The 26,326-nt window shown below is 36.9% G+C and overlaps 1 protein-coding gene across 1 annotated transcript; it reads right to left on the reverse strand.

The window, feature by feature from the left end:
- Positions 1-3: 3 nt before the first annotated feature.
- Positions 4-26,326, reverse strand: LOC106060678 (proton channel OtopLc-like). The gene is made up of 17 exons (XM_056016044.1): positions 26,116-26,326; positions 23,598-24,165; positions 22,247-22,400; positions 17,894-18,389; positions 16,820-16,931; positions 15,807-15,921; positions 14,091-14,246; positions 12,606-12,786; positions 11,981-12,144; positions 10,757-10,964; positions 10,223-10,354; positions 9,305-9,571; positions 7,704-7,841; positions 6,614-6,780; positions 5,838-5,948; positions 4,324-4,394; positions 4-2,960 (listed from the first exon to the last, which is right to left on the reverse strand). The coding sequence occupies exons 2-17, from the start codon at positions 24,116-24,118 to the stop codon at positions 2,864-2,866; spliced, it is 3,090 nt and encodes a 1,029-aa protein (XP_055872019.1). The 5' UTR covers positions 24,119-24,165; positions 26,116-26,326; the 3' UTR covers positions 4-2,863.

A 26,326-nucleotide genomic window follows, 5' to 3' on the forward strand; every position in this document is an offset into this window, starting at 1 on the left:
AAGGATTGGAAATAAACTGACAAATTATATTTTAATTATTCAAAAACATCATCAGTAAACAGACGCAAAGATTTATACATGTTTGAAAACGATGTGAAACATTAAGCAATGCATGCAGAGCCATTGTTTTGACAGCTGTCACGTGGTTACTATATATTTGTAAAGTAATTCTGGAACAAGCTTGATTTTTTGACTAACATCTTTCTGTAAACTTTTACAATAAAACTATGCACTATTTTGCCTAAAAGTAAGGTAGGTCATAGTATTTATTCGTATTGGAAAAAAATACATTTTCACAATGTGGCTTTACATTTTTAGACATAACGTGAATTAAATGTCTAGATAACCAAAGAATACTCGATACTATTCATGTTTCTATTCTCTATACCTTCAAACAAATTAAAACTCTAAAACTAAAATGCAAACTATATAACTACACTATTTCTCTGCATCAAATCTACTAGAATTTCGATAATGTTAACAAATCTCTTAATGGTCCATGGTGCTTAATATACACAGTTACTGTCTGATTGTCATTTGTATTATTACAAAATAAATGTCTTTCTCTTATGATTATTTACATTCTTCTCTTATAATTATTGACATTCTTCTTGTCTACTTGACGCATTTTTTTTTCAACGCTGAGCATAACAGAAATACATTGACAGTCTACTTTCAAAAGCTTTCAGATTTACTCTCAACCAAATATCATCTTTAGTTCAAAACTGGAGGAAGCTGGTTGGCGACCTATGCCCCAGAGGCAGAGATGAGATGAGATTCCACACATATTAATATCAATCTTACTACATGTTTGCTGTCATTCACTAGCAGTTTAAAATATTCATTGATCAAAGTAAAAATAATAATGATGATTTACACAAACATTAACAAAATATTCAATGTATAAATTACAAGCAACGCTTCTGATCATGTAGCAATATATTCACACAATCAGCAATCTATTCACACAATCAGCAATCTATTCGTCCAATCAGCAATCTATTCATCCAATCAGCAATCTATTCGTCCAATCAGCAATCCATTCAATCAGCAATCTATTCGTCCAATCAGCAATCTATTCGTCCAATCAGCAATCTATTCTCTCAATCAGCAATCTATTCGTCCAATCAGCAATCTATTCGTCCAATCAGCAATCTATTCGTCCAATTAGCAATCTATTCGTCCAATCAGCAATCTATTCGTCCAATAAGCAATCTATTCATTCAATCAGCAATCTGTTCTCTCAATCAGCAATCTATTCATTCAATCAGCAATCTATTCTCTCAATCAGCAATCTATTCGTCCAATCAGCAATCTATTCGTCCAATAAGCAATCTATTCATTCAATCAGCAATCTATTCTCTCAATCAGCAATCTATTCATTCAATCAGCAATCTATTCTCTCAATCAGCAATCTATTCTCTCAATCAGCAATCTATTCTCTCAATCAGCAATCTATTCTCTCAATCAGCAATCTATTCGTCCAATCAGCAATCTATTCGTCCAATCAGCAATCTATTCTTTCAATCAGCAATCTATTCGTCCAATCAGCAATCTATTCTCTCAATCAGCAATCTATTCGTCCAATCAGCAATCTATTCGTCCAATCAGCAATCTATTCTTCCAATCATCAATCTATTCATCCAATCAGCAATCCATTTAATCAGCAATCTATTCTCTCAATCAGCAATCTATTCTCTCAATCAGCAATCTATTCTCTCAATCAGCAATCTATTCTCTCAATCAGCAATCTATTCTTCCAATCAGCAATCTATTCGTCCAATCAGCAATCTATTCATCCAATCAGCAATCTATTCGTCCAATCAGCAATCCATCCAATCAGCAATCTATCCAATCAGCAATCTATTCGTCCAATCAGCAATCTATTCATCCAATCAGCAACCTATTCGTCCAATCAGTAATCCATTCAATCAGCAATCTATTCATCCAATCAGCAATCTATTCGTCCAATCAGCAATCTATTCTCTCAATCAGCAATCTATTCGTCCAATCAGCAATCTATTCGTCCAATCAGTAATCCATTCAATCAGCAATCTATTCGTCCAATCAGCAATCCATCCAATCAGCAATCTATCCATCCAATCAGCAATCTATTCTCTCAATCAGCAATCTATTCATCCAATCAGCAATCTATTCATCCAATCAGCAATCTATTCATCCAATCAGCAACCTATTCGTCCAATCAGTAATCCATTCAATCAGCAATCTATTCATCCAATCAGCAATCTATTCGTCCAATCAGCAATCTATTCGTCCAATCAGCAATCTATTCTCTCAATCAGCAATCTATTCGTCCAATCAGCAATCTATTCGTCCAATCAGTAATCCATTCAATCAGCAATCTATTCGTCCAATCAGCAATCCATCCAATCAGCAATCTATCCATCCAATCAGCAATCTATTCTCTCAATCAGCAATCTATTCATCCAATCAGCAATCTATTCTCTCAATCAGCAATCTATTTGTCCAAACAGCAATCTATTCTCTCAATCAGCAATCTATTCGTCCAATCAGCCATCTATTCTCTCAATCAGCAATCTATTCGTCCAATCAGCAATATATTCGTCCAATCAGCAATCTCTTCTCTCAATCAGCAATCTATTCGTCCAATCAGCAATCTATTCGTCCAAGAAACTCCCAAGAAATTCATTTCTCGTTAACTCCACTCAGTTTCATCATTTGTCATTTCCAACGTTATACTTTCACTCCTTCCCAACGTTATACTTTCACTCCTTTCCAACGTTATACTTTCACTCCTTCCCAACGTTATACTTTCACTCCTTCCCAACGTTATACTTTCACTCCTTCCCAATGTTATACTTTCACTCATTCCAATCTTCAACTAATGATGTGTGTGTGAGAGAGACTCCAAGGCGTGGGTGTGTTTTAGCTTCCAGGCTTGTTTCCAGATGGTAGATAATGACACAGTCGAATGAAACCTACAATTATACGAAACAAAGTGAACACGAAATTACTCAAAACAAACAGGTGTTTATATATCAGTAGAATCTAGAGTCATGAAGTAATACATTATTGTCTATGTTACTAAATGTCAGGATCCTGTTTAAATTCTAGTCTATGTTTTAGATATAAGTAAGATTATCATGGATAAGAACATGATTATCTTAGATAAGTTCAAGACTATCTTGAATAAGAACACTCTTAGCTAAAGTGGTCTTTCTAATGTGCCTTTTATGGTTGGATATAGAAATGGTTAAAGACAAAGAATTGAGAAGCTTTAGAAAGCTGCAAGAACTGAGAACTCAGACAGTTTATTAAACATGTATGCAATCTATAGGATCGAAATAATCAATTAGATCTCTTGATGACCGCCTAGCCATTTTGGTCTGCCGTGTCAAAAGTTGGTCTGAAATTGAAAAGATTTTCTGAAAGGAAATGTGCCAGGTAAAAAAAGAAAGGTGGACAAAGAGAAGTTGGTAGGACAGCACTCATGAATGGAGGGTCTTTGACTGAACGAGACGCTAAGGACAAAGAGAAGTTGGTAGGACAGCACTTATGAATGGAGGGTCTTTGACTGAACGAGACGCTAAGGACAAAGAAAAGTTGGTAGGACAGCACTCATGAATGGAGGGTCTTTGACTGAACGAGACCCTAAGGACAAAGAAAAGTTGGTAGGACAGCACTCATGAATGGAGGGTCTTTGACTGAACGAGACGCTAAGGACAAAGAGAAGTTGGTAGGACAGCACTTATGAATGGAGGGTCTTTGACTGAACGAGACGCTAAGGACAACACCGAAAACTGAAGAAAGGGAAATAACTGGCTTTGTTGTATTCTAAAAGTTCAACAACCAAAAATTAACGAAACAAATGACTTGGAATAATGATTAGAAAAAGGCTCTGTATTAGAAATGTGGCTCAGTGGTTAAGCACTTAACTTCAGAACTTGAGGTCCTGGGTTCGAATCTTGGTGAAGTTTGGAAATTTGAATTTCGGTTTTCTTTAGGGCCCCCTGAGTCCAACTAACTCTAATGAGTATCTGATTTTAGTTGGGGAATGTAGAGGCTGTTGGTCATTGTGCTGGCCACATGACACCCTGCTCGTTAATTGTTGGCCAAAGAAATTGATAACCTTAACATCACCTGCCCTATAGATCTTAAGGTCATTGTTAATGTCTGGACTGTGTTCACTGCTTACTCTAAGGGGCAACCCAATTTTTTCCCCATAGAGGAACACATACTATGTCAATAATCCGGAACCATCGAGAGCGAAAACCACTCGACCAGGCAGCCATCTAGAAATTGAACTCTTACGAACAAACAGAACATGTCATCTGACCTTACCGGAAGTAAATGCCCAATGGTACAGAGATGTGAGAGAATATCGCCCAGGCCGTTGGTCCGTAAAACTGAACCTGCACAATAGAAACGTTTTGCTTAATATATGAGCACACAATTATAACTAGAGTTTACTAATAATAAATAGCGCGTTTAATATATGAACACACAATTATAACTAGAGTTTACTACTAATAAATAACGCGTTTAATATATGAACACACAATTATAACTAGAGTTTACTACTAATAAATAACGCGTTTAGTATATGAGCACACAATTATATTTAGAGTTTACTACTAATAAATAACGCGTTTAATATATGAACACACAATTATAACTAGAGTTTACTACTAATAAATAACGCGTTTAATATATGAGCACACAATTATAACTAGAGTTTACTACTAATAAATAACGCGTTTAATATATGAGCACACAATTATAACTAGAGTTTACTACTAATATATAACGCGTTTAGTATATGAGCACACAATTATAACTAGAGTTTACTACTAATAAATAACGCGTTTAATATATGAGCACACAATTATAACTAGAGTTTACTACTAATATATAACGCGTTTAGTATATGAGCACACAATTATAACCAGAGTTTACTACTAATAAATAAATCTTTTTTTTTAAGCGGGGTTATGCAAAATACATTTTAATATTACAAAAGAGTTTAAAGACTTATAGAGTTAAGATTTTAAAATTTACAAGGAATTTCGTGTTAATCCGTAACTATTCACTACATTCCAGAGTTTATCTTGTTAATGATTATTTGCGATTAACGATTTGTGCTTATTTTGCACATTCATCGATCGCTATATATTCCACACTTTTGTAATATGACATTTATAAAGATTAGTAGCTATCTATAAATCATATATGAAAAACTAGAGGCGTATTCGGTTTACAGTTTGTGGTTGGTGTTGATAAGTGAAACATTTCAAAAAAGAGATACGATACCATTCTGTATACTTTTAAGCCAAGTAAAATCACATTTCTTTCGCTTATTGTACAAAGTAATTTTTTTAAATTATTTAGTTTGCGATTGTTATCTTTAAATATGGCGTCCTTGACATTTTTGTCGTTTATCATTATTAATTACGTTACAATTATTTCAATTACACCCTATTTATCTAATTTTTTTTCAAATATAAAAAAAACATTCGTTTGTTGTTTTTTTTTTGGGGGAGGGGTATTTTTTCGATTCTCTAAATCATATAATTTTTTTTTCCATGGGCGTAATCTTGAATTTTCCACTTATTATTTTCTTAGGTATTTCTTCTTATATCGTCCCAACACATTTCTCCACATCGCTTTATTTTCTTGTACTGTGTAAATAAAGAGCAGATCACTGTGTTTCAAATTTACCCATGGAATAAAAAAAGATTGTATTGTTATTTACCTTTATATTGTTATAATCTATTTACCTGTACACTAAATAACAAAGCTACGATTCACTATGCTATGTGTTTATTTTAATATCATGAGCTGCGCCTTCTACTGACCTGTATCACGTTATGTTCCATTCTCTGAGTCTCAAATGTGTTCATCGCCCAGAGCGCAAAGTTTGAGATCAGTAGAAATATAACGTACTGCCTTCCTGGTTTGGAGCGAACCTGAAGGAGAAAGATCCATATACGTCAGTGGCGTAGCTAGGGTGGGGAGAGGAGGGGGGGGGGAATGAGTGTTTTTTACATTGAATATCAAATATTACGCAAAACGCAGGGGCTCCCAAAGAGGTCAAGCCCCACAGTCCCCCAAATGATGTAAAATTCCTAGCTACGCCTCTGATATACTTATATATTTTATAAACATGTTATTTCAAAACAATGGAAAAGTAGAATATTGATTAAGTGAAACATAAGCTAGTTTATTACTTATAAGATGTAGTTTCCTAAATGACCCCATCAAACAGTTTAATTTTACAATTTACTATATTGTTGTTCAAGTGTTTAAACAGATTCATGGTCATGCGTGTTAACATTATACATTATTTATATGCATTATATATTATTTATATAAGTTCAAGTTTTTCTAAAAAGAACCTGCGTTGCTTTCAAGTGAAAAACAAAAAGTCCATTTTGGAACATCTTTCATGAAGATAAAGATTTCTTTCATGGGATCTTTGGTGATATGTGGGATGGTTGATTCCTTTTTTTTTTTAAGAGACTCAAAGTGGCTCAATTTAAGGCTTTAGGACTTTGTTGGGCTCATTAATACAAATTTATTAATACATTTATACACTTATATTGTCAAAAACGAACTTCTTCCCACGCTATACCTGAGAGCGGTGTTTAGCAGAGGCTCGCAGTGCTGCCAATATGAAGGTCGCTTGGGAACCAGCCTGCAACAGCATCAGGACGTTGGTCATGACGGTAATGCCTCCTCGCAGTGTGTCGATGTAGAAAGACCCAGATACAATACTAAATACTCCAAATAAACCCAGACCTGAAACAATATGAGAAATTGATTGGCAGTTTTTTCATCATATAAAGAGTAAAATAAATGTTTTGTGGGTATAATTTTAAAATAAAATAAAAAAAATTGATACCAGTTAATTAAATAACTTTAAACTTCTTTTCTTTTTTTTTTTCGTACACAAATATTTTAGCATAAATATGAGCTTTTGAATACAAATTTAAAAATTATTAAGTATGCTACAATAATTTCAATTCACCTAGTTTATCTGCTTAAGTATAACAAAAGGAAATTCGGGGGAGGGGTAGTTTTTTAATTCCCTAAACCACATATATTTTTTTCATGGCATATTCTTTTATTTCAAAAACTTCTAGAACAAAGAAAGGCAAACATCGGTTTCAAATGAACTAAATTGCTTGCTTGTGTATGATCACTTTTAGTTCACGACATATATTTAAGTGACATTTTGTTGTTTTACGATCAGGCTTCCAAAAATTTGAATTGCCGTCTTTTTTTTTTTGGCCATTCCACGCTTCTTGAAAATAGTTCTAATTCAAGTGTAGTAATCAGCCGTCTGCGAATATAAACTAAGTGGGAGATTTAATTAGCAGTGATTCATGTTAATTAAATGCGCACCCATAGGTGGACACATTGGGGTCACCTCTGAGTTTGAAGTACAAACTTCCTTTGTAATTATAATATTGAAGTTTTATATGTAATATTTAAATTCTATATATAGCATTGATATTGATACAGTGATTGGATGCCAAGCGATGAACCACGGGTATGAATTTGCATATATCAATATGGCCAGATCACAAGCATTGGGAACAGAATTAAATTAACCCTTTACTTCCTATATCTATTGCTAGGTCAAGCTTTAAGATCTCAGTAGCTCGATTGAAGTCTGCGTGCTCTTTTTGAACTAATTTTGTTGAGTGACTTTTGTTTACCTGATAATGAGATCAACATAAGAATCTCTTCCAGGCCCACCTCTTTAGTTGTAGAGTAGTGCAGGCTGCTCATGTGATGACCGGCTATGGCTGTGGCTATAAGGGCCAGTATATAGACAATATCTTCAGAAATGTGACCTGAAATACAATTGTATACACATAACATTGGAAATTTCGTATTGATCAAGTTATTATTATTTAGCAATAATACCAATTTAAAAAAACAAAAACAACACTAAATAATTAAAACAATGAACGCCTTTTTATCTTATAGTAGGAAATTTAAACTGGTTTCTACAAACGGGAATCAATACGCGTAAGAACAATCGAATCGGTCCTTAACACGCTTTACCATCGTTCTGATTGGTTCCTTTTCATGGCCTTTATATGTAGACAATTTTAGGACGACCATGCCCATTACAGACAAATTAACGCCAAATGCACCTCTACTGTTTCTCACTCTTACGTATCGGCCATTCTCAACCTTTTCTTTATTATTACAATTCCTCTTCCCAGCTTGAAAAGTCTTAATGTACAAAAGAAAAATAAACGTCGGTAGCAAAAAATTAAAAACCAAGCTGGATACGCATCTCGAAAAAGGTTCTCACGATTTTCCTAGAAATTTGACAGTTCTTTGAAAAAAATAATTATTAGCTAATTCTCCACACTGGGAAAAGCCTGGTTTAACCGTTACATTTTTTGAAGTATAATAATCTAATAAATAAATTTGGCCTGGCGGTCTAGACAATCTTTATCTTGTACATGCGTCTTCAATAAAGAGAGAAATAAATAGATATCTAGTTACATTTGCGCACAGACTTCTAAGTCATGGTCGTATCACCAAACTATAATCCATGGGCGTATAACCAAACTAGAATCCATGGGCGTATCACCAAACTAGAATCCATGGGCGTATCACCAAACTAGAATCCATGGGCGTATCACCAAACTAGAATCCATGGGCGTATCACCAAACTAGAATCCATGGGCGTATCACCAAACTAGAATCCATGGGCGTATAACCAAACTAGAATCCATGGGCGTATTACCAAACTAGAATCCATGGGCGTATCACCAAACTAGAATCCATGGGCGTATCACCAAACTAGAATCCATGGGCGTATCACCAAACTAGAATCCATGGGCGTATCACCAAACTAGAATCCATGGGCGTATCACCAAACTAGAATCCATGGGCGTATCACTAAACTAGAATCTATCTTTTAATGTTGTCATATTGAGCGCAAAGTAAACGTTCTAACAAAAAGTCACCAGCCTTGTAAAGGAAGAATTGTCTCTTTTAAAAAAACAACATTTTTTATATTTTTCTTGCTGTAACTTGAAATGCACTTTTTTTCCTGCTGTACTCTGCACTTTAGACGCCAGGATATACATTGCTGCAGTTCAAAATGTAGGAAAAAGGATGACGGATTTTATTGATTTGAGGATATTTTATTTTATGCTAGGGGAGGTCTTTAAAAAAGTTGAGAAGCACTGCCCTATGCCCTGCTGGCCAGCAGCACTCACCTAGCACTGTAACACCCTGCTGGCCAGCAGCACTCACCTAGCACTGAAAGACCCTGATTGCCAGCATCACTCACCTAGCACTGTTGCTGCTTCCACGTGTTCCTCTGAGCTGGACAACACGTAGAAAGAGACCATGCACACCACACAGAAGACGAACAGGAAGATCCCGAGGAAGAGACCCCGGCTGGACCCCGCGCAGTCCACGCTCATCATGTGGCTCGGTTCCTCGGCATCCTCGGTGCTCTCCCTGGACACGCCGTCGTCCGAAGCGGATTCCAGACTCTGTAGTCTTCTGGCGCTTGTCCCTTCACCAACGTTGGACCAAATGACATACAAAACACCTGTTTTAAAACAAATACACGTCATCATAAATATGTTGTTTTTTTTATACAATTCATATGAGGCACTGTTTTTAAATTAGTAATTTATCAAATGCGTTCTTCGATCATTCGCTTGTTACTTCTGTATTTTCGATTAATTGGCTAGAAAGGAAAATCCACCCCACTTTTGTTATTGTCTGTCCTCGTGGTCAAATTAGTGTAACCGGTCTTGAAAACTTTTAAGCACTCATATGCATGCACATATAAACCATTTTAAACAATTTTTTGTGTGCTGATCAAAAAAAAATATTTTACCTAAGGCACTCTACCGTTTATCATTCTCAAAAAGTCTGTTATAGATAATGAATTGATTCTAAGTCATCATCGTAAATGCAACTTAGGTCTGACATTGTGTGTTATGGTTATTTAACACATCAGCGCCATTTATTTCTTGTCGTGCCCATGAATTCTTCTAAAGTCTCTTCATCTACTCCTTGAGTCCCACTAAGTGGACCGCTAAAAATCTATTGGCTTTATTATTCAAATATTACACATTCTAATTACATATATTAACGTTAGTCAGTAAAAATATTTGTTTATTTTGTGAAACGAAATGTTAAATTGAAAGCAATGTTGGTCAATAGTACAGACCGTAGCCTAGACAAAACTTACAAGCACAGACCAAACTGTATTCTATAGTACACGGGTAAAGATAGAGTGAAGACTTCTCCACTATCTTCCCCATCATGGCGTCCCAGTGGCAGTCCACCTCAGGAAGAGTTCCCAGATCCTCACTTAAAGCCGCTGGCGAAGACAAAAAAAAAATATGTGAAAACAACAGAAAATTATAATTTCTGAGCTCATTGGTTAAAAAAAAAAAATTAAATCAGGGGCTACAACTCAATGTGAAAGACAATATATTTCGAACAAAATACATGTACTAAATTGTCAGTATAAAATCAAGGAACAATAATTTACAAAGGAATATAGAATCAGAAGCCACTACTCACTGCAGAAGGTATATCTTTTCTAACAAAAACGCAAAATTTTCAGTACATGTAGTATAAAATCAGATTAATTTTTTTTTCTGCAGAAGTATAAAATCAGGAGCCAGTACTCAAAGTTTTATATAAAATCAGGGGCCACTACTCTTTGCACGAGTATAAAAAAAACATCTGTAATGAGGGTGTCAAATTGGTAGCTTACCCTGATAGAGATTCTGTCTTGTGCCATTGACGGTTGACACGTTAATAGCTCCAGATGACCGCTCTATCGCCTCGTGCCGCTCCCTCTGGTCAGACATGATGACGTGGACAGTCTCCACCACGATCGACCTCAGCCAGACGCAGATGTTGGTAGCACTCATGTGGATCAGGCCGAACCTGGCCAAAGTCTTATACTTGTGGACACACATCTGAGACATACAATAAGACGCAATCACACAATGATAGTACTAGAGCACGCAAAGCAGTTCAAAGATTTTCGCATCTCTCAGATTACACAAATAAAACTTGCCCCCACCTTTTTTTTTTTGGGGTGGGGGGGCGGGACGTTGGACGAGGGACGGCCAGTGGGTTGCGAGGTTTTAAAGGGATAAACACCCCGGGCATTTCTACCCTGCCTCATAGTGGCGCCCGGGTGGCAACGACCGTAGGAGGAAACGATTAGGCTAAAGCGTAGCAAAACAAGACTCCCGTGGGGGTGCGAGAGCATCCTCATTGCACTGTGCGGAGTTGTAAAAAAGCTCCCACAACCTTGTCACAATCCAGGCGCTGTTCCTCAAGGGGCCGTGTCCCGCATGGTTAGCCTGGTATAGAAAAGAAAATTGGAGGGGGTCTTAATGTACGCGGTCTCTTGCCGCGAGTCTGATCCATCCGCCAGACAGAACAGTGTACACTGTTCTCATTCAGGCCGGTAAGAGGGAGCTCTTGTTCACTTTTGTTGGCCTGGAGTTCCAAGAGCCTAAGGCTCAACTCTACCTGACAGTTTCAAGAAGAAGAAGAAAGGGATAAACACACTGACCGACAACTGTTCAGCCTGATAAAACGCAAGTTCAGCTCTTATCAAGCACAATGTCTAAAAGACAACGTACTCTGGAACTAAAAATTACAAGTGAAATTCTCAGTCGACTAAGCACTTCAGGACATGCAAAAAGTAAAGTTTGCCGGACTTAACTGTTAGTAGGACATAAATATGCAAGCCCATCTATTTCTATGGTTAACAACTATGGTGGCATTTGATCTGAACAACGATCAACCGACTTGACTTTAACAAATGTCAGGTACCCATTAGAGTTTGTTAATTTGAGGTTGTCCCAAAATGAATTCCTTTGTATTGGTTTAAACGGAAAAAGACTCATTCAGTAGGTTTCCGGCTATTGGAGCCCCCTATCTATGCTTCTCTGGCCAAACTAAGACATTCGTAGTTTACCTTGGAGTTCCTAAAGATGAAATACATCTGGACAAATGTGAAACACAAGTGAGCTATGGGCTTGATGGCCTCCACTATATCACTGCAAGGATGTCCAAGATGATTGATTTCAAAGTAATGGCCGAACACAAGACCGCTGTGCAACATGCTGCCTATTCCAAATCCTGTTGAAATTATTTTAGAAAAATGTATTTAATTTATTACTTTTGCTATAGTAATACTTATGTCAGTTATAATTTACAATTATGAGTCCCGCTTCGGCCTCATTCAAAATTATTTTTTTTTACAAACATTTTTAATATTTTTAAAATTATTGCTGGAGTTGCAATTACATAAGGCGCAAAATTACCATGTAAATTTTTATTATCTGTTAATTTTTTTTTAACCAATTTTCCTATTTTTTTTAAATTGATTATTTATCGATATATTGGTTTAGCATACTTAACGTACCAGCCGTACCTGTGGAGTTTAACATTTGTGCACTATGTTTTCCTTAAAACAATATTAAATTATATACAACTCTTTTATAGTTCTAAGAATGTTCTATTTGCGTAATCATAATTTTTACATTTTTAATTGGTTTTAGTATTGCAAATACAAAAGATCTATAAGTAAATGCACTCACCAATGACGCCGACTCTGAGATAAAAACTGCCAGTGTGATGGGATGTCTCCGAATTGAAACCAATTTTCCGACGTCTGCTCCTGGTGGAGAGTGTACTGCTGGTGAAACTGTTCCTGGAAGACAGAGAACCGGTGGCAGCATGTTTCACTGGAGTGCTTGCCTCTTTCTCAAGTGATGATCTCTGCGAATATAAATGTCCACAAAATAAAATATTTTTAAAAAGAAGAATGGTCTTTTTTTTTGTTTTTGAAAATGTGAAATATAATTATTCATTGAAGAGTGAAATTATTATGCCTTAGGGTTTGCTAAGCAAGCAACAATAAATTAACTCAATTTACTTTTTGTAATCATTAATTGGGTCATGAGACAGACAGTCTTAGATAATAAAAGCGGCATACAATGGACACTAACACAACATTTAGAGGACCTGGATTTCACCGATGACATCTGCCTCCTCTCCCATACACAACAAAATGCTCAGACCAAACTGACCAGACTCTCAGAAATTGCGAAAAAGACTGGACTTCTAATCAACAAAAAGAAAACAGAAGTTATGAGGATCTACAACAGACAAGAGAACTCAATCATGCTGCAGGGAGAGAACATCCTTGATACGGATCACTTTACTTATCTGGGAAGTAGTTAGTAAAAACGGCGGAGCTGATGATGATATACTAATTCAGATCAATAAAGCTAGGTTTGCCTTTTCAACTCTTAAAGCAATCTGGCGCTCTAAAGGACTATCTCTACATAATAAGATACAAATCTATAATACAAACGTTAAGTCTGTCCTTCTATATGGTTCAAAAACTTGGAAAGTCTCTAAAACAAATATGGAAAAGCTCCAGACCTTTGTTAACAGATGCCTACGCCCGATAATAGGAATTAGGTGGCCAGAAAAGATAAGTACTGTCGATTTGTGGGAGAGAACTAGACAAAAGTCCATAGCCCAAGACATCACAAAACGAAAATGGAGTTGGATATGACACACCCTGCGAAAACCAGCTACCAATGTTGCAAGGCAGGCACTTGATTGGAACCCACAAGGAAAGAGGAAAGTGGGCAGACCCAAGCAAACCTGGAAGGAGGTCAGTCATCAGTGTAGCTGTGGGTACTGGAATGATGGGAGCAGATGAAGAAAGCTGCTCAGAACAGAGTTAGGTGGAGAGGTGTGGTTGCGGCCCTATGCTCCCCTGGGAGTGCACAGGATTAAGTCAAGTAAGTCAATCATTAATTTGATATGTTAACCTCCCCTAAATTGAAGTTTAGGCTAAATTTTGATATACTTGACGAATTAGATTTTTCCCATTTACTTCCCCTTAATCCCAGTTGATGTTTATATACTGATATGCTTCACGTACTAAATATCGCGTAATCTGCTAAATTGTAAACGAGCATATCACAGGTAAACTATGGACTTCGTATGTTTTATCTATAGCTCACAATTTCTTTTTCAGCAGTGCTGCTTCAGACTAAAAACACTACCTGCGAGGTGGACGGTGTTCTGCTGAACCTGAGGGACAGTCTACTGGAGAAGCGCTTGGGCCAAGACAGGAGGCTGAGTTTCTCTCGCCTGAGGAGGTACGTATACACGTAGACCAGGAAGATCATGCTGACAGCGTACAGGTACAGGTAGAATATCTGGTAGAGAAGAGAAGTTGATCTTGTCAGAGAGAATCAAAACACGTCTGTTGGAGAATTTTTTGTTAGTTTAAATGTGTTAGTTTAATTAAGCTAATATTGTATCAGGATGTAATTAAAAGGTTAATTAGCATCCAATTTATAATTTCTCAATTTAATTCAATTTTTGTATTTGTATGTTCTTCTTTAAGCCAGATTACTGTGTAATAATAATAATAATAATAATAATAATAATTATTATTATTATTATTATTTATTATTATTATGTTAGAAAAGAACGAGTATTCATTCTCTGACGAAGCCAAGGTCGAGTTTCGTTAAAGGGAAACAAAATTCATCGTAGTCCCTTTATCAGTTTCCACCGAGGAATTTTCTGGTGGCAGGTCTGCAGAAGTACCGCCCTCTGACAGGCAACGAGAATGTTCATAGGAATGCCAAGGGCCTTGAAGGTGTCTGTGAGGTCGGTTGTTATTATCCCCTCTGTTGATATAACAATGGGGTATATTGTTATTTTAGACAATTTCCATAGACGCTCAATCTCCAGGCCAAGGTTCCCATATTTTCGTTGATTTTCCAGCTCAGTTTTTTTTTATTACGAGATAGTGGTACGGCGATGTCAATAATGGTAGCGGCTTTTTCTTTTTTATCGATGAGCAGCAAATCAAGGCGATTAAAATCTACCGTTTTGTCTGTCAAAATAGGCCTATCCCAGTACAGCAGATGATCCGTAGACTCGAGTACCTCTTGTGGTGAGTATTTGTAATAAGGATGAGTATCCTTACCGATCAAATTGTGTGTCAAAGCCAAGTGCTGATGTTCTAGCTTTGCAACTTGGTCATGGCGACCTAGGTAGGCAGATTCCGATAGGGCTGAACATCCCGCCATTATGTGTTCAATTGACTCACCCACATTTCTACATTTTCGGCATTGGTCAACAATATTGAGTTTTAGGATATGTTTCTCGTAAATTTTTGTCCTAATTACTCTGTCAGTTTCAGGGTAGAGATGACCTGCTTTGAGCCATGCGATGTTGCGTGTAGATCTAATTATAGTTCTCAAGCCAAATTTACATTTATTTATTTTTTACTTTGAAAAATTATAACGGTCAAATTAGAGTTTTCCCCATGTGGCCAACAAGCTAGTAACTCTTTTCTCAGCATTATACATTAAATGTTAAATTTCTATTTAAAAAATACACAAGTTAAAGCCGTTTTTGAAATCTGCAGTACGCATGAAGTTCAGGCTCCATGCAGGTTCCTGACGGTTACATGAAGTTCTGTCTTGAATAGAGGTTTTGTAATAACTATCACTTTTTTGTAATTTAATAAAAAGATCAAAATCTACCCAGACTGAAAATCTTTAAACTCGGTGTTTACGTTTCTTGCGAGTTCGCGTAATTTAGCGAACAGACATTAAAAAGAATCAATTATAAACTTACATTGCGAACAAATTCAAACTATGTTAAAGGACCCAGATATAAAGTTTATATCTAACCAGAAGTATTTGGTGATAAACATTGAGCATCAAACATTTTCCAGAACACAAACGAAAAATTTCTACCTCAAAGAAATGCGTCTTCTTGGGGTCAGCATACGTTTCTGCGATGGGCAGAACAAGGCCAAGTACCACAAGCACAATGCCGTAGATACCACTCAGCATGATGACTAAACTATTTCTGCAACGAAACGAGAGAAATATTTTTTTTTACTAATTCAGCTAATAACACCACTTCAATCAAGTACAATTTCTTTCCCTTGTTCGATATACCAAAACCAAATAATTAATTACCAATATTTAATTAACTAATTGATTAAATTTTTGTATTGATTCTTGTGGTGTCAGGTAAAAGAAATAAGTGTGCAAAATTTCGGCTTGTTCCGAGTTTGGGTGTCGGAGAATTAACGTGTACAAACATTTTTTAACCAGACAGTCTTTTCATCTATTTCCACAGAAATAAAGGTCAATAATTGCAGCTTTTGTGGACAAAACATACATTTTATTTTCACTTAGTATCTATTTGCATAAAAATTATCCATTTGCATAAAAATGTCAATTGGGTTTGGTAAAACGACCAGAAAGTATATAATAAGTTGTAGCTGTATTGGAAGAAAGGTTCCAAGATTCGAGACGAAGAGGACAGCCAAAATACAACAGACCTCATCTACCCGTGCCATTTGTGTGTTAACTTTATAAAGCAAAGATTGGCTTTTATAGCTATCTTCGACCTCATAGATTTAGGAAATGAGACATTTTATCTTCGAACACGGAGAGAGAGAAAGAGAGAGAGAAAGAGAGAGAGAGAGAGAGAGAGAGGATGCTTGCAGCTCACTCATGTCCCTAAAACAAAAAGACGTCGAAAACATTTCTCAGTGAATATAAAATGCGACAAGAAAGGAGGGATGGTTATTAGGAACAAAGAGAAGGGTAGTGAAAATTGAGTCAGTTTGAGTTAACTCAGGTGCCTTGCCACCTAATGCTCCAAAGGAATAAGCTACAAAGATTTATCAGTTAGAGATGACAAGCTAACCTATTTTTAGTCTTTTATAAAGTTTCACAGGTTATTTTGAACTTACTTAAGAACTTCCGGTAAAAATCCCTGGGGTTCACCAGAACCGTGTCTACTTTTCTGTGATCCAAAGACGTCATCTGATGCCATGGAAACACTCCCTGCAGAGGGCGGTATACCTGGATAATTCAAATAAAGAATAATTTTCAAAACATGTTATTTTTTTTAATTAAAATGTCCCGAATTCCAGAGTTTTAAAATTGCAAATAGACAAGCAAAACATGATGCTCTCTGTTGCACATCTTTTTATATTTTAAAATGTTCCTAAACGCTTAGAAACTTGTCATGATAACCTAAAATAAATTACTACAAAAAGTACCGCAATAAAAACATAAGTAGTTTTCGATATCTAAAAGTCACATACTCCACAAAACTAATAGCGGCTTTTTCTCATCTGGGGACTGTCGGTGTGTAAGTTATATTATTCTAGCACCAATTCTTGTTAGGTGCACAACGAACTTTTCTTTGTTGTATTGTTTATCAGCTGATGGAGTTTTTCTGTTATTATGCTGATTTAACATTTCTTTGAGGTTTGTCTGTTTACCCCTGTTTAGGGGGTGGGGTTAGTGATGGGCTTGTAGGTTAAATCTGCACTTGTCTAGAGTCAGCAGTGGGCCAGTGTTGTACAGTTGTTGCGTTGAGGCCAAATACTTACTAATATGATGTGTTAGTACTATGGGACAGCAAGATGCAGAATGATTATTTGATTAACATAGCAGCTATATTATAACATTTGTTAAATTCAATGATATATTACTTTATCAGTTTGTCCATTGTTAATTACTTTCATCTCATTAAACATTGTATTGTTAACATCTAGTTAATTATTTCTTTTACGCACGAAGGTGCATGTTGAATGTCAGGAGCCCGGGGAAACGAGCTAAGGCTTAAAACGCAACCCTGTCAGGACCACTAAAAAATGACATACTAGAAACCACTAAAAAATGACATACTAGAAACCACTAAAAAAATGTTGTTTTAAAGTTCTGTTGAGTTATATTCTATTGGTTAACTGCCTCTAACAACTCTTCTTACAGCGGTATGGTGTAATTATCATTAGTAAAAACAATAGGCTACTTGCCATTTCTTTTGGCCCTGAGCTGTACCGCCCACTCGCTCCCAAACAAGGATGTCATTGTATCCTCATTATCTGTCGGGAGAAACGTGGACTCGTTCTTGGCCGTCTGGCCCGATTCCATCGTGGAGATGACAGTGTTTGTCGGCGGCAGGCCCTGCTCTGCCCTGACCACCAGAAACCGCTGCTTCTGCTCCTCATTGGCACCCTTCATCTGTTTGCCGCGAAAGTTCTTCAAAGCTCTGGAAAATTTGTTTCCTTCTGACCCTCCCGCAGGGGACCAAGGTTTAGCTTTGGAGTCGGAATCTAGATCCGATTGTTCTGGGGATTTTGTGTCCCATCTAGAGAAACCCGAGATGTCCTTATCGCGTCTTCCAGAGATCTCCTGTGCAACAGCGACTCGCTTGAAGAGGTCACGAAGGGAAGGCCGCGGGCCAGTCTCACTGTTGGCTCTAGGGACAGTGAAAGAGGTGGACGTTTCGATCAAATTCTCAGTCTCAGCCTGTGTGATATAAGAATAATATAAGCATATATAATATAAGCATGTAGATGGGAGGCGCGGTGGCTGAGTGGTAAAGCGCTTGGCTTCCTAACCGGGGGCCAAGGGTTCGAATCCTAGTGAAGACTGGGATATTTTATTTGTGGATCTTATGGCGCCTCTGAGTCCACCAGCTCTATGGGGTACCTGACATTAGTTGGGGAAAAGTAAAGGCGGTTGGTCGTTGTGCTGGCCACATGACACCCTCGTTAACCCTGGGCCACAGAAACAGATGACCTTTCCATCATCTGCCCTACAGATTGCAAGGTCTGAAAGAGAAACACTTACTTAAAGCACGTAGAGTTTGTTATTTGATTTATGATGAACAGATTCACGCCTATGCCAGTGTGAGCTAAGCTCATTGTTTAAAAACCTAAACCATAAAAGAAAAGTGTTTTTTATAGACTTAATTCAATAAAATGTTTGTTCGGGGAACATAAGAATGAGGGGGGGGGGGTGAGAATGGGATGCGTGGCAGTACGAGCAGAGAGAGTTGTTGTTTTTTTTTTTATGTAAGGATATGAATTAAAAAAAAAGAGGTGTAATTGAAGGAAGAAAGTAGAGTGAATGAGTGAAGAGTAGTGAGTAAAGAGTAGTGAGTAAAGAGTAGTGAGTAAAGAGTAGTACATTATATGCAAGATCAAGACTCTAAACCCGAAAGTTTCATAAACTTCTGTAACTCGCAAATGTCAAACTTGTGTCATTGTTGTCATATTAGTTTGAAAAGATCAAATTAGAAGGACCCTAGTTCAAAACGTGCATCTCTTATTGGAGATTTTCATAAATGGCGGAAAACCTAAAAATAGCAAGCTTTTGGTGTCTCCGGTGTACAAAGTAAAGGACATGAAAGTTATATGATAACTGTTATACACATTATAACAACTCTAGAATCAACATTTTAAGACCTTCTGTTTGTATTTTTTTTAGATGGCAAATTTGAAGTTCAACTGAAAATCTCCAACAGTAAATCCTGGGATAAGGTAATGAAAGATCATCATTCTTTTGAGATCGGAATGCGCTGCCTTGAAAGTGACGGGAAATTCTTGTATTATCACATTAAATCATTCTCTAACAAAAACATACAGATTAATTTTTAGACATACGAAGAGCGAAATAACCTTTAGAACCCTGATCATTATAAGATGAATACAAGAGCAAGTTAAACAATGAAAAAATAAATATATTATATATTGACTGGCAAACTCACCCTAATGTATGCATAACAAGATCCGATTTATTTGAATACATGTTAAAGAAGAAAAAAAACTTAACCTATCTGGGAGTCACGTGTAATCCACAAAGAATGTAAGGTAGTGGCTTCTTGTAACTGTTAAGTAACACAGTAAAACTGAAATCACTAATACCTATGCCTTTTCTATCTACCAATGGTCCTGTCTACTAGGCCTACCGTTTCACTAATGGACAGGGCTCTTTGACAAAACAAAACAATAAGTTCACCTGTGACTGAATTTCCTTTCCCCCTCAAGACCTAAAAAAATAATTCTTATTTTGACTATTACACATGAGAGGACCTTCACCTTTGTACTAATTACTTAGCTAAAACACGACAAAAAGTGGTGTCTAATATTTTGAATTTTAATTTGCTCTAAACCTAAGAAGACGAGCTTAAGGCTATTCGTCACATTTTAACTCAGTCACGGCCTTGCCTTGAAGTCAAGGAATCGAATCGCCACTATCCGCAATAATTAGAGCCCAAAATCTCAAGCGTATGGTAACTAATAAGTAGATTTATGGGCCAACGTCCAACACGACAACACGACAGGGAAGACCAGATCTAGAACACACTCATATATCACCTGGGAGAACTTAACACAAGTCATTGTGTGACCTGACTTACACTTTTAAGAGCCTATTGTTGACATTTTCACTCAATGGTTATAAAGAAAAGATCCTTATAAACTACAGGGATATGCGTTTATGATTCCTTTTCAAAATGTGTTTAGCTTAGAGAGTGTTATAATAAAAAATATATATATCACACATATACTAGACTTTAAAGGATGGACAACGACTAATGGTTTAGAATCCAGACGCCTGTGGATATCCTACTAGTACTCTTTTCGGACTTTGCGATCTATAGGGAAAATGATGTAAAAAGTCATCTGTTTTAGTGGATCACGGTTAACGAGGGTGTCATGTGGCCACCACAACCAGCTTTACTGGGTGGACTCAGAGGCGCCCTAAAAATCCCAAATGTAAAAATTCTAGTCTTTTTTTTTTATTATTTTTTATTTGAAATCTATGCTTTAGTGTGTTTTTTTTTTTAGTTGGAAAAGATAGATCAAGATTGATTTGGCTTTTTGAGGGAAAACTTTTATGACCAGACATTTGACTGTTGTTTTTTTTGTTTTTGTTTTTTTGTTTTGTTTTTACACTTTACGAACACGCCATCTCAAACAATATTTTCAGAGACGCATAATTTTTGTTTTCGTTGTAAAAGAACATCTTATTTACCGATTCGCATTAAGTTAGAAAATCAAATAGTTGGCAAGAAGCTCTGTGTCTTAACAGTCACGAAGCCAATCAGCTGAAGACTTACAAGTTTAGACTGTATAAGAGAAGTACTTCTACATTGAGCTTTATTGCGGTGAAGTTCAACAACTGATTAAGTGATACAGTGATCCATGGGTCTGTTTTCTTTGTGGGTTTTTTTTTTTGTGTGTAGTTTTGTTTTCTTTTATTGCGACCGCACTTAAACTGTATACATAGAACATTACATAGCAGTTGTAAGTTTTCATTGATTTGAATCGTCTGATACGAAATTCTTGGTCCACTTTTAGGAATAAGTTGACATATAAGATCAAAACAAAGCACCGTACTTTTTAGGGACACGAAAAGGAAATATAAGAGGAAAGAGGGTAAGAGAAATGGGTAAAAGGAAGAGGGGAGAGACAGAAGGAAAGAGTGGCAGGAGAAGATGGAAAAGGAGAGAGAGAGAGAGAGAGAGAGAGAGGATGGGAAAAAAGGGAGAGTAAGACAACCTACGACAACCAATAATGTCTTCTTCGTCCTTTCCAATTACTCATCTACATCAATTGTTTCTTAAACTTTCGACTTTTTATCTTTCGAATGTCGTTTCTTTGTTTTACTTACTTACTTCTTTCGAAATTTTAAGTTACCGAAGTTATAATGTTACAGACCAATCAGGCAAGCATGACGTTAGTAGTAACCTTGCTCAGAATATCGATAGATCTGACGCTAGAATGTACGTCACGACAGGCCATGGCAAGCGACCAACAAGAATGTGAGTACGCGCTCTGGAATGTCCTTCGGTGGTCTCGATAATCCCGGGTTCGAACTCTGCCCGCTGCCCTACCCCGTCGTCCTAAGAGAGGTTTGTGCTAGAACAGTGTTTCCCAAACTGTGTGTCCGGTGAGCCCTAGTGTTGCGGGAGGCCGGTGCTCCACGAACTACTGGAATAATTAACTAGTGGGCCACCACGGGAATTAACAAAGTGTTCCGCTAGTTACCTAAATTGTGCGAATGGTTAAGTTAAGGATAAAGTTTGGGAAACACTGGTCTAGGAAGCATAAAGGAAGGGTCCCAGATTGCAGACGCCATACACAACAGTAGTAGAAAGAAGGGTGATAGTACAAAGGAGCCTGGTGATTACAGATGCCCAACTAGTAACCGCAGCTGTGATTGGCCTCTTTAGTCACACAAGAAGCTGCAAAGGGAAAAGATGTTCTCTCGAGACGTAAAATGCTACAGGTCTAGGAAGTAGATTATCTTAAACTCTGAAGGCACATTTGAAACATGCAAAACATTTTGAGAAACAGAATCATGAATGTTCCACTTACGTCGGGATTCCCCTGGAAGTGTACAATGCTGCTGAAACTGATGGACTTTTTGGTGTTCTCCACTGCGCTCCCATGGCGATGGACAAACGGGGAGGTGAGTGAGGAGGAGGGAGTGTACAGTCTCTTCTTCAGGTTGGAACGCTTGACGTCAGACCTGGGGACATTGAGCGAAAGAGTTATGCCGCATGTCGTGAAGGCGGTGTATGTATACTACAAGAGCAGGTGATCATAGCGTTAACGTTTCTTCAACTGTGAACAAGCAAAATATTTTTTTTTAATTTAAAAAATTAAGCTTAAAAAGGGAAAGAATCGCTCAATTACTGCTATTTCTCTCAATACTGCAAGATGTATTTTCCTTTTTCTATATACAACAAAATTAATCAATTACCATTAATTAATTATTAATTGATATGTTACATTTATTATTGATTCGTGTGTTGTGTACATTGTGCAAAGTTTCAACTTGATCTGAGAATGAGACAAAACATGTGTAAAGGAATCTTGCCACACCGACAGACTAACTATTGCTAACTAATCGAGTGATAGAAGTGGATATCTAAACATCGCGAGGGACTTCATTTACTTTTGGAGATTTCATTACCTAACATATACTTGAAATGGACATTACAGAACAATATATAAACTGAACTTGGGGTAAAATTACATTTCAACATGTAACTTAATTGGAAAGGACCAAGGACGGACGGGCAAAGTCCGGTGGAGTAGCCACCTAAATAGGTCGGATTACCGACGTCAAATTGGACCGCATGTGGAATAGCAGTAAGGACCGTAAAGTTTGTTAGAAAATTTACTAATAAATAGGGTTCCATAACCATTTCAATTGGCCCTCACCTTTCCAATTATAAAAAAAAATCTTTTACAGACTAAATTTTTAGTGCAATACTGGCCTTAACATATTACCCTTAATTAATGTAATAGCTGAGATCCTTGTACCATGCTTCGTGTGAGCTTCAATGCCTTATACACACTAATCTATTCACTTTGTCTATATTCCGTAAAGTTGTATAGAATTCGTCTTAGTGTGAATATGCTCAGATCATAATAATAATACTTCAAAACAATTAAAGGCAAACTGAAGAGGGTATTTTTTAATTGAGCTAAATATTCATTTTGGATAGTTAATGAATTGATTAAAGGCACCAGTGGCTGACCAGCCTATGCAATAAAATAATTAAGTTTTTGATGCATTATCAAACTTTACACATTATTTGGACGGGTTAGGGTTAGGGAAACCCAGCTCTCCCCCTGTAAAGGACATGACATTGTATTACCTAATTACCTAACATATTTGTATTTGTTATCTACAAACTATGAAACTGGTAAAGCTTACTTTAGAGGTAAGGTCATAGTGTTGCGGTCAACGATGAATTCATGACCTTGCGGCAGAGTGGACATCATCGCATTTGTAACATCTCCGCTCATATTTCCAGCAGCGCCCTGGTCGGCAGAATCTAATAACAGAACTCCAGCAACAGATGAAGGCCGAGCCAGCTCCGTCAACTCCGGAGTCGACTCTGACCTGTAGATCAAGCCTGGCATCTCTGAGAGTCCAGACGCCGTGCAGGTCAACGCTTTGGCACTGCCCTGAATACCGCTGGCGATGTCCAGATTGTCGCAGCTACTGCTGTTGGCGCCCAGTCCTCCGCTGGACATCCTCATGGACGTGGTCGCGGTGGACTCAACCAGACCCGAGGGGAGGGACACGTTGGGCAGCGGCGGGATGTGAGGAAAGGTCATGTCAAAGGTCATGTCTTGCTGCCTCCCCGCTTGCGTCAGGCTGAAGGTTGGATTCATGAATACTTCTGGAATCATTGGCTCTGTGTCCCCCTGGGGATGGTCATGCAACAACATTCTGACTTGTTATGAAGGCGTTCAGATCATCGCGGTCACCACAATTCCTAGAAGATGAACATTGTATATTTGTTGATAGAATATTAACGAAGAAGAGCTCAACCTGTTTTATTTGGGTCACATCACTTTTGTAAACTGGGCATTCATAATTACACAACTGAATGCTCTTTCAATTCGAGCAACTAAATGCCATGTGCTAACATTATCTAGACAAGTAGATTTGTATCAAGACTTTAGTGAAAATTATGTTTCTTTAGCCAGGTAATAATCTATATGAAAAAAATATAACCAAAACTTCACTGATCTGCTGTTAGAGTAAGATCATTGACTGATCAAGTTTTGATACCATAGTTTTTTTTTTCTTGTAAAACTTTGGAAGACCGAAAATTCTTAGTAATAAAAATCCGAGCCCTTCCCCTGACTATAAACTAAGATTATTGCTTCATCACTCGGGCACCACATAGCCTTTTTTGAGTTTGAGTTTTGAGTTTAGGCACATCGGCACAATTTAGGCTATGTCGTGCCCGTATAGTCTTTTTTAATAATATATATATATTAATATATAGAGAGAAAGATATTATAAAGAGAGTTCGTGTTTTCACACAAACTCAGATGCGTCCCCGAATAGTGTGGTAAGCAATAAAGATACTATTTCAATATCTTCAGCAGGAATACCAGAAGCTATAAAGTACAAACTAAACACTAAGCACTATCCTTCCTCCCTCCTTACAAAATGGACGTGTGAGGGGCGAAAGTGTTGACTACGTCATCTTATTAATTTGGCCGGTTGAAGATGTTATTGGTAGTATTATAGTATTCCTTTGTTAATATTCATAAGTATTCAATGAACTGATTTTTATCAAGATATGCTTCAGTAAGAGTTTGGCCTAACGGATCGAATGATCATTTACTTCTTAATGCTTGACCTATGACCTAAGGGGGGTATGAATGGCCAATTTCTCAATCATGGGTCTCTGGAAGAGTCCTTTCCTTTTGGTCGTTTATAACGTTTTCATGGTCTTAGCTGAATTAATTGCACTAGTAATACAAAACACTAAACGCATAATATTTAATTTTGTTTTTAAAAATGCGTATGTTTATATGTTTATGCAACATTGCTATGTAGAAGTACAACACAAGGATAAACTCTGTCAGTTATGAGTAAACAGTACAACAAAATAGCCTACAAGTTAGAGTGAAACTAGTATGAATGTATATTTCTTTGGATAACGTTAGAGTGGTTTGTTATATGTGATGCACAGATTTAACGAAATTTCCTCAAGGATAATAACAATATTATGAATATCTTTTGTAAATAACAAAACCATATGAATAAATGTTATATAAATATTTGAAAAAAGAAGATCCCCTCCCAATTTAAATAAAGTCTCCCATGTAAATAAAAGAAGTTCCCTTTTCAGACCTTGCGATCTATAGTGCAGTTGATGTAAAAATCACCTGTTTCTGTGGCCCACAGTTAACGAGGGTGTCATATGGCCAGCACAAAGACCAACCGCCTTTACTTTCCCCAACTAATGTGAGGTACCCATTAGAGCTTGGTGTACCCAGAGGCGCCCACGAATCCTTGTAAATAGTGTTGTTGTTTTTTTTTATAGAAAAAAAAAAGATTTTTAAAAATCCTAAACTAGACTAAGTGAAGTTAACTATTGAAAATTGAAATGACAATCCCCCATATTACTTATAATGTGTTCAGAGTATGTATCATGTGTTTATATGTATAGTAAGAAAGTGTTCAACATTTGTGTTTCAGTCATTACAATTGAGTTTATAATGTGTACACTGTTAGAGAATCGGATTGATTTAGTTTTATGCCTTTTAGCCTATGTTGTATCAAAGCTTTACATTGTTTAGTCTTATCAAGGAACTTTCTCTGATAAAGATTAAGTCAAATATCATTGAGTAAATCTCTTTTGATCTGTAGTCTATAATTATATAAATGCTATAGATGGTATCAAACAAGTGAATCATTAACTCACGTTTATTACAGAAACAATCCTAAAGAGAAATCGCAGACACTGTAATGTTAGGTTCAGTATATCTAAACGAGTTTACACAATGGACTGTACATGAAACAGAGGCGCGGTCTTTGTGGAACGATATATCCGGGTCACGGAGGCTCCCAGAGTCCTGAAATGTGCTACGCCATTGGGGTTTCAGCACTCGTGCTTAGTTTTGTCTATGTACTTT

The sequence above is a fragment of the Biomphalaria glabrata genome, chromosome 17, assembly GCF_947242115.1.
Source record: "Biomphalaria glabrata chromosome 17, xgBioGlab47.1, whole genome shotgun sequence".
Taxonomy (NCBI): domain Eukaryota; kingdom Metazoa; phylum Mollusca; class Gastropoda; family Planorbidae; genus Biomphalaria; species Biomphalaria glabrata.